This window comes from Procambarus clarkii, chromosome 46, assembly GCF_040958095.1.
Source record: "Procambarus clarkii isolate CNS0578487 chromosome 46, FALCON_Pclarkii_2.0, whole genome shotgun sequence".
Lineage (NCBI taxonomy): Eukaryota > Metazoa > Arthropoda > Malacostraca > Decapoda > Cambaridae > Procambarus > Procambarus clarkii.
In genome coordinates this window covers 18,736,961-18,752,451 of record NC_091195.1, presented here as the reverse complement: position 1 = coordinate 18,752,451, position 15,491 = coordinate 18,736,961, and the positions used below count along the sequence as shown (strand labels likewise).

Here is a 15,491-nt window from a genome sequence, read left to right as displayed (position 1 = left end):
TTCTGCATTTCTGTTATGAGAATTCTCCAATCCTAATAACTTTGCATTTGGTTGAGTTAAACTCTAGCAGCCATTTTTCAGACCACTTCTGGAGTATGTCCAAATCCATTTGCAATGCATCACAATCTCTGTCCTGACTCACTCTCATTAGTTTTGCACCATCTGCAAACATTGATATGAAGGAGCCAATTTCCTGTCAGGTTGTTGACATTTATCAGAAATAGTATGGGCCCTAGAACTGACCCTTATGGTACTCCACTTGTAACTTCTCTTCACTCTGATGTTTCTGCTCTCACTGTAACCCTTGGCTTCCTTCCTGAGAGATGTTCTCTGACCCACCTTAAGATTCTTCATAATACTCCAGCCTGCTTCTCTAGTTTGAGTAGGAGTCTTATGTAGGACCGTATCAAATGCTTTCTGACAGTCGAGGAATATTCTGTCAGCCCATCCTTCGCTCTCTCTCGTTTGATTTCTGCATCTTCTTATAGAACTTCAGCAAGTTTTTCAAGCAGGATTTCCCTTTACCAGTGTTTGAAAATCGATTCTCTTATTTTAGGTACGAGACACTTGAATATCAGCATCGTATGAGGCCCAGCATCTCAAAACTACTTGTACCATCCATATATCCAAATCTAAAAGATCATCCTTCAGTCAATGACTATCCAAGTATCACAGGCATGTCTAAGAATGTTTTCTTCATTTCTCATGATATCCCGGAGCGAGAGGTACGCATAAAGTCTATTGTTTTATTATTTTGAACCTTTAACGAGCACGAATTGCATTTGTTTATATCAAGTATTAAAATATAACATTAACTTTTAGCAAGACAACTTTGGGGGAGCGCTTTGCAAGACTGTAAAAGCTCTTGTATATATAAATAAATAAAAAATTATATCCGACAAATTAAGGATTTAAATAAGGGTGTAGCATGCTGTCTAAGATTGGAAACATTATCATTCTATTTGCTGATTTATCTTTAGTAAAATGTGTCTTATGGTAATTTTTAGATGTGCATATTTATATTCTGTTTGATTATTGAATGTTTAATTACTTTATTTGACAATGTGCTTGAAATAATTTCTGCATATGATTGTGCACTACTTAATTACATGATGATGATATTTTATAAAGTTCTCGTTTATCCTAGGACTCTGATGACAACAACAGCCATGAAAATCAATTTGAAGCAGAATTTATCATAGGACTGTGCCGACATCTGGTTTTGCAGGGCTACTCACCAAGAGAGATTACTATTCTCACTCCATACTCAGGACAGTTCTTCTTGCTACGTAGGGTGGGTGTTCATTTATTATCCTGATTAAAATATAGGCTTAAGCTTCAGATTACTGTAATATGAAATAATGTAGATCAGTTAAGGAAGAAATTAAGATTGATTCTAGTTCCCACTAACAAAGTTTGCACTGTTTACTATTGCACTGAGCTGAATGTCATGATAGGTCCCTCAAAGGCAGGAATGCATACAAGTCTGAGTTTGCCTTTAGGGGAAAGAGGCACTACTTTAGAAAGATTACATTTTTATTATTCCTCGACAGAACAGAGGGGGAGTGTGTAGAGAAAAAATGAATTAACACACTTAATGCAATATTAGCTGCCATGATGCTTATCTAGATATGTTAGTAAATGCCTCAATTACAGTACTGCACTATTAGCAAATCCACAAGGGCCGTGATGAGGGTTCGAACCTATGTCTGGGATGATCCCAGACGCGCCTTAGTTCACTGTGCCTGCGTCAATGTTCATTTGATGTACAGTATCATGCTATTGTGATTTTTGTGTGTACTGCACTATTCTTGAAGTTTGTAAGATGAGCTCTTTTTTTTTCCATAATGATAGGAAAATGAGCGTTCTAGCCCTCCTTTACAATAATAATTCCCATTGTCGGAGCCACGAATCCTGTAATTAGGCTTATCAAGCATCCCCTAGGCCAACTCCTGATCTTTACCAAGAGGCAATCCACGCAACAGTTACTTAATCCTGGGTACCTATTTACTGCTAGATGAACAGAGGCATCAAGCAAAATATGCCCAACTGCTTTTGTCCTGCCTGGGGAATGTATCTTGACTGAGACGAGGACATTAACCACTGTGCTACTGTAGAATATCTTTAGATGTGAATGCATTTTCAAACCAGAGAGAAATCATTTGCACTCCATCATAGGGTCTTGTGGTGACTAACCCTCAATAGCTCACCATTGATTAATTAGTTTCAGCATTGGATCTGGGCTCGTTCATAATTTATATTTAAAATAGGGATTTTTTATTAACAATACATAATTAGAATATACACGAGTAATCAGTGGAGTCACTGACTCATTTCATCATTGGCTTAACTGCCAATACAGAAAATACAAATGAAGTAATGAACCAGTTTAACACATACGAACAATTATGCATACACTTATCTCGCATTCTGTTATCGCAAGTTGCAGTATATACTTTGGATATTCATAGTATATTATATATTTGTCTATGCTTATTATATGCAAATGATTAATCATTTGCAAACATTTTGATACTAAAAATAAACCATACATTAAACTGGTGCACAATTTTACAATTATTTAGAAGCTCACATTCAGCATGCTGTCAATTACAGTATATCTAATTTCACAGATTACAGAATACATACAAACACAGTTCATTTTTGCTATGTTGTTATTCTATACAACTATAACAAAAATTATACAACTAATTATACAACTATACAACTATTGTTATTCTATACAACTATAGTACTCTCATTTCAAGACAGACATTTAAATGCAATGAGGTTTTGATTCAAGTTTCCTTGCTAAGAGCTGGTGACTTGCTTTTTATACAATTTCTGATAAGATTGTGGGTTATGAACTACAAATTCAAAATTCAAAAACTTCGAATGTTTATTCAGGTAAAGTACATACATACTACTACTGTATTTGTTCAAATGTAAGGTAATTATGAGGAGAGAGAGCACTAAGCTGGCACGACTATATAGTACTTGGAAGTTACACTAGGACATGGAGGGTAGGCTTGGTATCCAGCCACTCGGACCATTAATAATAATTCTTTATTTAGGTGTAAGTCCATACATACAAATTGAGTTACAAGCAGAATGTTGTATTTCTATCTAGTGCTAGTATATACTATGCCTAAAGCCACGAATACGCATAGTGTTTTGTGCAAGATGTGAGGAACAAAACTTAAAACTAAGACTTTAAAACTATTGGGATCTAACACCGACCTGCAAATACCCCCCATTTGAGTGGATGGGTATTTGCTCAAAGCTTTATCCTTCTCAACAGCTTATCAAGATGAACGTATCCAAATTAATGTTGGGGTTTGAGTGCCTGAGCTCCATTATGTCCCTCCGTGACATTTTCCATTAACACTCGCAGGATGGGTGTAGGGTGCATAATCAGTGAACTGAACTAAAACTAAATCCGTTGTTTACCAGCATCGATTGTTAGGTCAATCATTATTTAACTTTCTTTTACTAAATTTACCATTGTACCTTGTATCTTTTCCAGCTGATGGAAATTATATAATTTAAATGTACGTGTCATTGATGATCTCGCTTAACATCTTTGAAATTCTTTTGATTTTTCATGTCTCATAGTTCAGTTGATCTTTTGCAATGGCTACTAGCCCCTTTATTATGTATCCTAAACTTGTGCACCATCTATATGGAACAGTAGTAGGCCTACACGATCAGTTTCAGGTACATAAGATTAAGGACCTGCCCGAAACGTTGTGCGTACTAGTGGCTTTACAAGACTGTAATTACCATATTATGTATCCTCACATTCCCAATGTACCTTCTTGTATATGCATAAATAAATAAATAAATAAATAAATGAAAGTGAGGATTTCATGCGCGGTATTGTTAAAACCAAATATGAAATGGATAATTATATCACTAATCATATATTTTTGTTACTTTAATGAAATATTTTAGAAACCATCTGTGGCACTTATTTTCATATTGATGTGATAGAAACATAGTTAAGGTTTCATACGTGTTCAAAATTATTAAGTTTCAGATCATTCCTTTAAATTTGATCGCCCTTACATTCAATTACTGTGACAATGTCAGACCACGGAGGAAAAATGAAACAGGAATTTCCTTAAGTACTTTCGTATATTAATACATCTTCAGAAGGAGTCAAAGGAGTCAAAATTATAAAAGGAGAAAAATTATAAATTCAAAGGAGTCATGGACTCCTCCTGAAGATATATTAATATACGAAAGTACTTAAGGAAATTCCTGTTTCATTTTTCCTCCGTGGTCTGACATTGTCACATTTTTAATCACGTGTTTATTTTTGTGATATACACACATTCAATTACTGTATGTAAATTGATTCAGCCAAGTTGATAGAATACTAAACTACTAAATACCAAATACTACATACTAAAATAGTTATGTATTAATTGACAGCTTCAGGATGATCATGTGCACTGCAGAGGTGTGAAGATTTGTGTCGTGGACAACTTTCAAGGAGAAGAGAACAACATTATTCTGTTGTCATTAGTGAGGAGCAATGTTGAAGGCATTGTGGGTTTCCTTCGTACTGATAACCGAGTGTGTGTTGCCCTCTCGCGTGCCAAGCACGGGTTATATGTCACAGGAAATATGGATCTCCTGAGTGCTTCCAGTGAGCTTTGGAAGAAGATTAGAGAAGATCTTACAAAGGAAGAATCCATTGGCAATACCCTAATTCTCAAGTGTAAAAATCATCCTGATAAATTGACTCCAGTTTCATCTGGTGATGACTTCTTCAATAAAAGTCCAGAAGGAGGATGTCAACAAGTATGTGGCAGTTCTCTTCTATTTTGTAAGCATTCCTGTTCCAAGATTTGTCATGTGTATGATGAGGATCATATAGACTATAAATGCCAAGTGCCTTGTCCTAAAACTCTGTGCGAGTTGGACCATCCATGCCCGAAGAAATGTTGGGAAAAATGTACACCATGTGAGGTTCCAGTCACGAAGTTGTTGCCTTGTGGCCATAGTCATTCCATTCCTTGCCATGTTAACCCAAACCAACACAGGTGTCCAACTGAAGTCATTAAAACAATACCGCTATGCCAACATGATGTTAAAATGCCTTGCCATTGCAATCCAAGAAATTTTCGTTGTACCATGAACTGTGATACTAGACTGGATTGTGGTCATAAATGTCATCAGAATTGTCACCGTCATAAGGATCCGGATCACTTGAATTACGACTGCTTAGAAATGTGCACAAAACTGAACGCAGGTTGTTCACAAAACCACCCCTGCAAGAAAATGTGTTATCAAGAATGTGGAGCCTGCATAGTCAAATTAGACAAGACACTACCATGCGGACATGAGGCAAAGCAAGTCGAATGCTCGGAACTCGTCGAAGATATTAAATGCCGTAAAAACTGCCAAAAAGTACTTCGCTGTGGTCACCCGTGTAAGAAGCTGTGTTTCCAAACCTGCGGGGACTGTACGGTGAAAGTTACGAAAACTGTCCCAGACTGCAATCACACTGCTATGGTAAGCCCATTCTTTCAGTTTTATTATACTGTATAACATACATTATATTATATATATATAGGTAGTTTTCTGTATACTGTATACAACGAAACGTCGTTGTCCCTTCACTTTCTAGTGTGTGGTTTCGTCAACATATTTCAGCTATGTTATTGTGACTCCTCGTCTGCACAAAAGTTCAGTATTTTTGGAAGAGGGGGGGGGGGGGGGTTTGTCCCCATTAAGGCATCTAGAGGTATTGGTAGAGGTGTACCTCAGGTACACCTCTACCTCTAATGTTTAGCCTAATGTACCAGTATATATAAACAAAAATGTTGTAAGATTTGTAAAGTGTTAAAAGCAGAGAGGGTGTTTGTCTTGCTAGGAATACAATATTTGTTCCCATTTTTACCCACAGTATTTCATAGCTAAAGCATTTTTTGTTGTGTACTAATAGATCTTTTCATAAAACCCCCAATGAAGATATCACAGATATCTTGCCAAATAAAAAGATACACGTGGCAATGGTTTGGGTCATATCGTATCATAGTTACTGGAGTTTTGCCATGCTAGTTGCCCAGTAGTTCTACAAGTAGCATGCAAGTGCATCAGGCAGCTTAGCCCATATTAAATTTTGCATGATACATTTAAAAAGAGTGTATTTATTTTATCTATTGTACATATTTTTTTCCTGTAGGATTTATTCAGATTTTGTGGTAGTACCTCATACACGCCATCATTACAGTATCAGGTCATAAAATAAATAAAAGGCAGTTATCAGGAGAGCGCACTAAGCCATTACAACTATATAGCATTTGGGAGAGAGATGAGGATAAGGATTTGGGATAGGATGGAGGAAAGGAATGGCATCCAACCATTTGGACGGTCATGCATTGAACGCAGACCTGCAGGAAGCAAGACCATCGCATCGCTTTACCGTCCTGCTCAAGTGATCAACCTTCTTGAGGTTATCTTGAGATGATTTCGGGGCTTTAGTGTCCCCGCGGCCCGGTCCTCGACCAGGCCTCCACCCCCAGGAAGCAGCCCGTGACAGCTGACTAACACCCAGGTACCTATTTTACTGCTAGGTAACAGGGGCATAGGGTGAAAGAAACTCAGCCCATTGTTTCTCGCCGGCGCCCGGGATCGAACCCGGGACCACAGGATCACAAGTCCAGCGTGCTGTCCGCTGACCTTAGTTGTAGTGGAAGTTTAATATATTATGTTGCAGCAAAATAAAATGGACCAATCTAAGTAAATGATTAATTCTATAGTAGCATATATATATAAACTTTTTAGGGAGAACTTTTAGACATTTTATATTTGTATTTTTTTAGATTGAATGTGGACTACCAGCAACAGCCAGCAAGTGTGAAGGAAAATGCCCGAGGAAGTTACCATGTGGCCATTTTTGTACAAAGCGCTGTATGGATCCATGTATTGTTAAGTGCATTGAGTTAGTTCCTTCGACCACCAGGTGCCCAAATGGACATATTGTCAAGTTACCTTGTCATTTGATTGAGGAAGGTACGTGCTCATTAAATATTACATGGGAGAGTATCCTTTGGTGTTCGTTAATCTGAAGTATGAAAACATATTATAAATACAAAAGTTCAGGTGACTAAACCACACGCTAGAAAGTAAAGGGACGACGACGTTTCGGTCCGTCCTGGACCATTCAAGTCGAATGTGAATGGTCCAGGACGGACCGAAACGTCGTTGTCCCTTCACTTTCTAGTGTGTGGTTTTGTCAACATATTTCAGCCATGTTATTGTGACTCCTCGTCTGCACAAAAGTTCAGTATTTTTGGAAGAGGGAGGGGGGGGAGGTTTGTCCCCATTAAGGCATCTAGAGGTATTGGTAGGGGTGTACCTCAGGTACAATTCTACCTCTAATGTTTAGCCTAATGTACCTGAGGCCTTCAGGTACATTAGGCTAAAATTCCCTTACCCTCCTGCAAGTACTCACTTACATGGCTAGTGGACCAGATTATTTCTATGTAAATGCAAATGACGTAATAATTGAAAGATAAATATGCAATACCATATGGTCGAGCAACATTATCAGTGGATGATGTAATATCTTAATTTGGGTACATGTTCAACATCACAGTGAAAAAGAGTTTGAAGTTAATTCAAGAAAGGCAGTCGGGGACAACCAAAAAGTCTCGGGTTTAATGCCTGTGGCAAGACAGGTGTTACGGCAGATATGAAGAGTTGCTCTCATCTGTTACCTCTGTTAGCAGTAAAATAGGTACCTGGGAGGTTCTACTCCTTCTTGAGGTTATCTGGAGATGATTTCAGGGCTTAGCGTCCCTGCGGCCCGGTCCTCGACCAGGTCCTCAACCAGGCCTTCCTTTTGTTACACATCCCCCAGGAAACAGCCCGTAGCAACTATCTAACTCACAGGTACCTATTTACCGGTAGGTAACAGGGGGCATCAATGTGAAAAACTGCCCATTTGTTTCTGCCTCCACCGGGGATTGAACCCAGAACCTCACGACTATGAATCCGAAGCACTGTCCACTCAGCTGTCAGGCTTCTAGACCAGGCAGGTCAGATCAGGGAATTAGATAACTGTTGTTGGGTTGTACATGTTGAAGAAAATCAGTAACTGGCTTTGGTCAACCTTGATCAGTACAGGCTTCATGTCCCTGACAAAGGGAAATATTTCTCTACAGCTTTCCAATCTTCATTTCATAATATATTTTTCCACTTTCAGTGAAGGGAGAGGCAGCATGGGTATACTGTAAAGAGCCATGCAATCAGCTTCTGAAATGTGAGCATAACTGCATGGGCGACTGCGGCCGCTGCTTCCAAGGACGTGTTCACGTCTCCTGTCAACAACCCTGCAAGAAACCTCTCGTGTGTGGACACATGTAAGCATTTTCAAGATTATTTTATTGTCTGCCCCATCATGTTTGGTTTCCAGTGTTAGTCCTGTGGCTCTCAACCTGTCCTGGTATGAGAGTTGATTTAGTTCTGGAATTATTTAAGTTGCCTGGTAATGAAATTTCTCCAGTGAAGTCTTTCTGAAGATAGGTCTCAATGCCTGGATCCAAATGAGAGCACCCCAGAGATTTATGCAATTGAATGACTACCGGGTATAACCTATTTTTGTTAAATTCAAAGGTATGCTTGATTACTCCTAGGATTTTGTTAGTTTTTTTTACTGCTCTTACTTGTACAACTTTCAGTGGATAATGGATTCCGACTCCAAGATCCTTTTCTTCATCAATCTGCTGCGAAGTCATGTTGTTAATTTGGTAGCTGTAACACAGATTGGCATACCTCACATGCAAGGTTTTTTCCTTCATCAATATGAAAAAGCATTTTCCAGTTTTCTGACCATTTGTGGAGTTCATGTAGTTCTCTTTGTAAGGCCTCGATATAATTTTTACTTCCCACATGGCCATAAGTCTTAAGTGTCATCTGCAAATTTGATGATGTGGTTTGTAATCTCATCTATATCATTGATGTTTATGACAAAAAAGATTTGGCCCAAAATGGACCCTTGTACCCAACTTTTACAAGGGAATGAGGAATGACCTTCCACATTTCTTCAGTCAGATTCAACATCTGTTTGTTATTCCAGATGCAAGCATCCATGCAGTGCTGAATGCCCGCCATGCCAAGAGCCATGTCAGTGGCGCTGTCAACACAGCTGTTGTCGTAAAAAATGTGGCATGCCTTGTGAGCTGTGTAAGGTGAGATATGCCTTAATTATTATTAATTATTGCAAATGATGAGTTACAATAACGTGACTGAAGATATGGTGACCAAACCACACACAAGAAGAGGAGGAGACGTCTCCTCGTCTTCGTCTCCTCATCTTCTGGTGTGTGGTTTGGTCATATTTTTTTTTAATAACCTCATACATGACTTAAGCTTAACAAGTCACAATGCAGAATAAAAAAACAGGAGATGCTTTAGCACTCATAGTGTAATAAGCCCTTGGAAGCGCCAACTCTCAGAAGCTGTAAATTCCATTACATTACTCCAATTCATGTTTCAGCAGAAAAATACCTGCGGGAATGATGAATAAACCACCTTGTCCCAATCTAGGCCTCTGGTGTTTTTTTTTTATTTTTCTACCACAGACTTGGCCATACATTTACAATGCAAACCAGCATATAGTACAGGGTATATACATTTTCTTCTGTTCTTCATGGACAGAGTTAGAGATCTGTGATCTCTTGTTATTTATTTATTCATTGATTTATTAAACAATCAACCATTGGAGATGGTTGGGTAAAATATATACGAGTGAAATTACTACTCAAACTTGAGGAATAAGGTAGTGTTAGATATCCTGCTTTTACTACATGGGTTTTGTTAGTTCAATGTCAAGGGTCACTTCTTTTTTTTAATCTATGGAATTTTGACTTCCCAGATGAATTGTGAATGGGAGTGCAAGCACCTGAAGTGTAATAAACTTTGTGGCGACAAGTGCTCAAGAAAACCATGTAATCAGGCTTGCCCTAAGAAGCTAGAGTGCGGTCATCCGTGCATTGGCTTCTGCGGTGATCCCTGTCCTCCGCTGTGTCGGGTTTGTCACGTGGACGAGCTTACGGAGTTTATGTTACTGGGCTACGAAGAAGAACACGATGCAAGGTAGGAAAGAAGTATCTATTCAGTAGTTCCTTTTATAGACTTGCAAATCATGGTGTGTACAATGGCGTGGTATTCAAGCGTGTTTAATTAAACAGTTATATATGATTAAATAATGTATTTTTCCTTTGAGAGTATTGCATCATCTTTGAAAGGTGTTCTTAGTGGAGTAGTTCATAATGGTCTATTATTTAGTTTTACTACACACTTCTCAGTGTAAGTCAATGTCAAAAGTTTCTGTTACCATAGAAAAACCTACAGTTGATTTTTAGCTTGTAGAGCAAATTAATCAAGTGTCAAACAAATAATCCATCCCCCCTGACTAGATAAATTACCCAGACGAAGCAAGTATAATTGCTTTCGTTCTGAATTGGTAATTTACTTTTGGTTCTTAATATTCCTTAAAAAAAAATTAATTTTCAGATTTGTTCTGCTAGAAGACTGTGGTCACACTATTGAAGTACAGGGCTTGGAGGGCTGGCTGGGCCAAGACAGTGCTGAAATAGGCATGAAAACGTGCCCAAAGTGTCGAAAGCCCATCTACAACAATCGCCGCTATCAGAATATAATTCTCGAGACATATGAAGCTGTGAAAGCTGTCAAGTGCAAATATTTTAAGACTCAAACCAAAATAAAGAAGAAGGATATTGAATTGATCTTGCAGGGTAAGAATTCCTTGAAATTTTTTTTAATATCTCTTAAATTCATTGTGTCCGGGGATAGGAAGCCAGGATATGATTGACTGATTGATGAAGATTAAGCCACCCAAAAGGTGGCACAGGCACGAATAGCCCGTATGTGTGTGTGTGTGTGTGTGTTGTAAAAATGTCAAGAATGGAACAAATTTTATTTACCAGAATTTACCCAAGGGCCACTAACACCAGTGGCCTCGACAAGGACATGAAGTCAGTGGCTTGTCGAAGGTCCTCCCCCCATTTGCTCTGATGATCTTTTCCAGTTGGGTTTAAAATTTAGCAGAGTTTTGGCATTTACAGTTTTGGCAGATTGGCTGTTCCATGGGTTTAAAAACCTATGGATGAAAAAGCATCGCCTGTTTTAAGTCCTACATTGTGGCTTGTTAAGCTTGAAACCTTGTAACACAAACCTCCTTGTTTGTGTTATATCTGACCTTTATGAAGAAATTGTCCGGCTCAACACCTCCAAATTGTTCAGTACAGTATTTTAAAATTTTCAATGAAATCAACCCTGTCATGCCTGGTTTACAGTGTTGTTAGCCCTGTGGCCCTCAACCATTCCTGATACGTGAATTAACGTGTCTCTGGAATTAATTTTTTTGTTGCCCGGTGTTGCACTTTCTCTAGAGCAGTTATGTCCTGAAGATGAGGTCTTCATGCATGGATACGCAACCCGTTCTCGCAAATTCGTAAAGTCAATATTGACTTATTAACTACGTGCATAGGTGATATACTAAACATAATAGATACCCTTAAAAAGATTCATAGAAAACACCGACCTTACCTAACCTTGTTAGTATCTTAAGATAAGCATCTTATTGCTTCGTAATTACAATTATTACTTATAACTGGTTAGGTAATCCAAAAAAGTGAGACTGTAATTGCATTAGAGATTTATACAATTGAATCACTACCTTCTTTTCCTTAACTCCCTCCATGGGGTATTTTGCAACTCTTCTCTGATTCTTTCATAGTCTCCTCAAAGGTAGTCAAAGTCAGAGTCCTAGAACAATATATGGGTTACTAGAACATTGTTCCATCTTAGAATGTAGCAGTCATATGTAAGTCGAGCTTCTTTCCTACCTGGATTTCCTCAATCAGAATGTAGCAGTCCAACCCGTCCTCTTAAAAATAACGTCACTTTTGGCTTGTATGCGCGCTATGGCCAAATTTGGACGTAATTTGAAATGAAATCGACTCACAAAAGTGACGTTCTGTTCCGTTTTCTATTTGAGTCGTCCGGCGTACGCGCAGAGGTTATAAGAGGACACTTTAAATTAACGTTTTTCATAACGTTTGGAAACTTTATGAGAATTGCCTGCCCACCTAACCTATCAGAGAACCCTTAACTTACTGTTGTTGAAAAAAAAAAATCCCGAATTTATTTTCATTTTGTCATTTTCAAATTACGTCCAAATTCAGCCATACGGGCAAACGGCCAAAAGCAACATTCTTTTTAAGAGGACAGGTTGAGCAGTCATATGTAAGGTGAGCTTCTTTCCTACCTGGATTTCCTCAATCAAGCCCTTTTCAGTTGATAGCAAAGGATCTAGAATGCTGTTATCACAGGCAGGCTCTGTCACTTGCTGCATGAGAAAGAAGTCCTGTATGAATTCACCGCTACTCCTGTTGTTTAAGTTGTATTAATCCAGGTTATCATCCTGTGGTTAAAATTTCCCATTATAAGAGTTTGTGCTTCAGCTGCTGCCGTAACTACGTGATGCATCTCAATAACGTCCTCAATCATGGCTGTGTCTGCACTGTAACTTACTCTCACTATCAATTTGCTACCACTTTGAGCTATTATATCACACCATAGGGATTCTGAGCATCCCATATTTAATTTCTTATCGATTGTTGCAGTCGGGTTCCGTTTTATATGCAGCATTACAGATACTCTTCTTGGACCAGATTCAAGAAGCAGTAACGCAAGCACTTACGAATCTGTATATCTTTTCTCAATCTTTGGCGGCTTTGTTTACAATTATTAAACAGTTAATGAGCTCCGAAGCACTAGGAGGCTGTTTATAACAATAATAGTAGTTAATTGGGGAAGTTTTCATGCATATAAACTGTTTAATAAATGTAATCAAAGCCGTCAAAGATTGAGGAAAGATGTACATGTTGCTAAGTACTTGCGTAACTGCTTCGTGAATCTGGCCCCTTGTTCTGTTTTTTCTGAGAAGTGAGTGAAACCCTGGAAAATGGAATTCTCCTTCAATTCTCTCCTTTTGTCCCCATGTTTTGCTAATCCTAATAATGCTTCAATTCTCAACCTTTGTATATGCACACACTGTCACATTTATTTTCTAGCTTATGGAATTCGCGTAAAAGCCATTTAATCTCTTGACAGTGTTCCTAGGGGTCTGAGAGATTAACTGTCTTTTCTGCATAGCATTATATATCTAATACATTATGAATGATAGTGGCAACTCATACATACATTCATACATTATATATTATAAATTTTTGTATCCACAGATCCTGAAATTGCTGATAAGTATATTAGTGAGGTCACAGAGCTGTACAAGAAACTTGGCCTAGGTCCAAAAACCAAGAAACACAAGAAAACATTTCTTAATGATGGAGAGCTGAGGCTTATCCAATTTCAAGCTCAGGTTCTTAAGAAAGCTGCTGGAATTCTAAAGTCTTTGCCAAAAGAAAGAGACTTAATTGCTCGTACGTCTCCAGAACTAAGGAAGAGGACCAAACTTCGGGATTTTCTTCATTCGATTGATCACAGAAGTCAAGAAAACCAAAGTACGAAAGCACCTAAGCACCTGCCTAAGCACGAAAGTCGTCTGGGGCCCATGATGGAAGCTATAGTTGAACTTGTTATGCAACAAAGCTCAATTATTGCTCCTCAGATGATTGATGAGGTAAGCTGCGAAATGCAGCGTCTTATGATTCTTCCTGCTTATTGGACATTACAAGAAAAATTCACCACTAACAGCAATGACAGTCTCATGGAAATCAAAGCAAAGTTGGAGAAGTTTATGGATCCTACAATAAAATTTGATTCAGAACGGGACATAAAAGTCCAAGCTCTGCTGAAAGAGAGTGAGAAGCATGTTGGTGTCTTGGGAATCAGCCAAAGTGAAAAGATTATGATTTTGCAAGCTATGGGCTTCAGGCAAGGGCACTGGTATAAATGTCCTAATGGACACATCTACTGCATCACTGAGTGTGGGCGTGCCATGGAAGAAGGCCAGTGTCCTGATTGTGGCTCTCGAATTGGAGGGGGATCACACAGATTGAGAAGCGATAATGCTGTGGCATACGAGATGGATGGCGCTCAACATAGGGGTTTGTTTTGAGCATAACATGGGTAGCTTTGTCCTTGAGATTATTATTATATTATATATATATATATATATATATATATATATATATATATATATATATATATATATATATATATATATATATATATATGTATATATATATATATATATATATATATATATATATATATATATATATATATATATATATATATATATATATATATATATATATATATATATATATATATACATATATATATATATATATATATATATATATAATGTATATATATATATATATATATATATATATATATATATATATATATATATATATATATATATATATATATATACGAGATATAGAATGAAATATATATATATATATATATTTCATTCGCATATAGTCCTGGGGACCATTCAGGCTTGTTCGCATATATACGAGAGTACAGTACTACTATAGCAGTGTAGCCATCAGCACTTTGTCATGTCCTTATACAGTATAGGGTTATAGTATATAACTAATTATATTATAGTAATAATGATAATAATGTACTTTATTCATAAGAATGTGCTTATAAAAAAAATTGATAAAAGGATAATTGTAGTGACAGAAGGTGCACATGAAGCAAGTAATATGCATAGCATTTCAACCAGTAATTCAGGTAAATAGAAATGCATAAAAAGGTATAATGGTCTAAACATTTCTAAGTGAGAAGCTAAATGCGACGTTGATTTACTGAACAAATTACATACATGCTGGAAGGCTGGATTGTTACAAGATTAAACATTTATGAGTGAGTTTGGGTGGATACAAGGAGCTGCTTCCTTGCATGGACCAACAGACCTTCAGCAGTTTCATATATAATGTATTCTTATATTCCGTTGGAAACCATTCTATTTATTTACACACATAAATGTATTATTCCATGTCAGTGTTATCAACTTTTTAATAGTAATTGGTTGTTAAAATGTCTGAGGAATATAAGTGTATTATTCCATGTCATTGTTAGCAATGTGTAAATATTTCATTCAAAATGATCTGCTACCAGAAATTTTAGCCAAATATCCCCCAGTTTGCTAACTGTAGGTAGTAACTAAGTGATTGTAACCTATCCACCGCTGCCCACTGGATGGGGGGCGGCGTGCAGGACAAACATATCAATTGTGACACTAGCTCTCCACATATGTCAGTTGCTTAACTTAGAAACTGTACTTGTGGTCGATCTCGAACCCATATATGATGTGACGACTTATACTGAATTTTGTAACTAGCTCATCAAGATTGTAACTTGCTTAGCTAAATGAATTGTGGGGTTCAGTCCCTGAGCCCATCATGTGCCTCTGTAACCCTTTCCACTACTGCTCACAAGATGGGTATGGGGTGTGGGTGTATATA

General features: G+C 37.6%; 1 protein-coding gene across 1 annotated transcript in view; it reads left to right on the top strand.

Moving 5' to 3' along the window:
• The window catches only part of LOC123770491 (NFX1-type zinc finger-containing protein 1), a 31,404-nt gene extending 17,235 nt beyond the window's left edge, over nucleotides 1-14,169 (top strand). Inside the window, exons 5-13 of the mRNA XM_045762416.2 lie at nucleotides 557-725; nucleotides 1,148-1,294; nucleotides 4,438-5,523; nucleotides 6,837-7,026; nucleotides 8,222-8,378; nucleotides 9,095-9,206; nucleotides 9,893-10,113; nucleotides 10,534-10,775; nucleotides 13,287-14,169. Of these exons, the coding sequence (XP_045618372.1) occupies nucleotides 557-725; nucleotides 1,148-1,294; nucleotides 4,438-5,523; nucleotides 6,837-7,026; nucleotides 8,222-8,378; nucleotides 9,095-9,206; nucleotides 9,893-10,113; nucleotides 10,534-10,775; nucleotides 13,287-14,122 (3,160 nt within the window). The 3' untranslated portion in view covers nucleotides 14,123-14,169. The remainder of the gene's footprint in view (nucleotides 1-556; nucleotides 726-1,147; nucleotides 1,295-4,437; nucleotides 5,524-6,836; nucleotides 7,027-8,221; nucleotides 8,379-9,094; nucleotides 9,207-9,892; nucleotides 10,114-10,533; nucleotides 10,776-13,286) is intronic.
• Nucleotides 14,170-15,491: the final 1,322 nt, after the last annotated feature.